This window comes from Mandrillus leucophaeus, unplaced genomic scaffold (genome assembly GCF_000951045.1).
Source record: "Mandrillus leucophaeus isolate KB7577 unplaced genomic scaffold, Mleu.le_1.0 Scaffold29, whole genome shotgun sequence".
Taxonomy (NCBI): domain Eukaryota; kingdom Metazoa; phylum Chordata; class Mammalia; order Primates; family Cercopithecidae; genus Mandrillus; species Mandrillus leucophaeus.
In genome coordinates, this window is record NW_012103031.1 from 1,160,815 (window position 1) to 1,162,167 (window position 1,353).

General features: G+C 47.7%; 1 protein-coding gene across 1 annotated transcript in view; it reads left to right on the forward strand.

Moving 5' to 3' along the window:
• The window catches only part of LOC105543703 (zinc-alpha-2-glycoprotein), a 16,817-nt gene that overhangs the window by 10,419 nt on the left and 5,045 nt on the right, over positions 1–1,353 (forward strand). Inside the window, exon 2 of the mRNA XM_011985735.1 lies at positions 912–1,172. Coding sequence (XP_011841125.1) covers positions 912–1,172 — 261 coding nt within the window. The remainder of the gene's footprint in view (positions 1–911; positions 1,173–1,353) is intronic.

Below are 1,353 nucleotides of genomic sequence, written 5' to 3' on the forward strand. Positions count from 1 at the left end.
TGCTAATTCAGTCTGGGTCATTTCTTGAATTTTCTAGTAAATTCTCCTTTCTACCCTTTCTAACTATATGTATTTGTCAGGTTAAGCTAGAAATGTTAATTTGTTTTTTTGAGACGGAGTCTCACTCTGTCGTCAAGGCTGGAGCGCAGTGGCATGATCTTTGCTTGCTGCAACCTTTGCCTCTCCAGTTCAAGTGATTTTCCTGCCTCAACCTCCCACGTAACTGGGATTACAGACCCACACCACCACACCCAGCTAATTTTTGTATTTTTAGTAGAGATGGGGTTTCACCATGTTGGCCAGGCTGGTCTTCAACTCCCAATCTCAAGTAATCCTCCTGCCTTGGCCTCCCAAAGTCCTGGGATTACAGGCATGAGCTATGGAGCCCAGCCTAGAAATGTTAATTTCTAACGCATGTCAGATTCCATGCACATTGGGCAAGGTTCCATTCCTCCATGGGGTGACTCAGGGATCCAGGCTAATTGCATACTGAGACTCTTTCATATTATCCTGTGGCCTTCAAAGTTGTCACCTCAAGAGATGAGAAACAAAAGTGACAAGCCAGCTGGTAGGGTCTTGGACCAGAAGAAAGACATCACTTCTGCTCACATTCTCTTTTGACAAAACTCAGTCACATGGTCCCAATGTATCTTCAAGGAGGCTGAGTAATGTTATCTTCTTATGTGCCAAGCAGGGGAAACAATGTAGTGAAGACACAGGATGGTCTCTGAAATATCATCCTTAGCATGAAAGGAGAGCATATTCACTTGAGTGAGCCTCCAGTGGTGTAAGGTTAATGACAGGAGAAAGAGCTACGGAGGAAGAGGCCAGTGGGCAGGCCTCCCCTCCTAGCCCTGTGCAGCCCCACAGTGGGACCCTTGCATGGACCTCAACTGTCTTTTCTTTTGCAGGTCGTTACTCTCTGACCTATATCTACACTGGGCTGTCCAAGCTTGTTGAAGACATCCCCCAGTTTCAGGCCCTTGGCTCACTCAATGACCTCCAGTTCTTTAGATACAACAGTAAAGACAGGAAGTCTCAGCCTGTGGGACTCTGGAGACAGGTGGAAGGAATGGAGGATTGGAAGCAGGACAGCCAACTTCAGAAGGCCAGGGAGGACATCTTTATGGAGACCCTGAATGACATCGTGGAGTATTACAACGACAGTAATGGTCAGTAAACAACAAACCACGGGGGAGGAAGGTCTAACTCAAGAGGCAGCCCCCCAAGTGTGAGTGGCAAGTGGTTAGCAGGATGGAAATAGTCCCAATCCCAGAGAAGGAACAGAAGACACAGCAGAAATGCAGACATGTCCACATCCCGCCCACACCACAGCACAGGTGCTCCCCACTT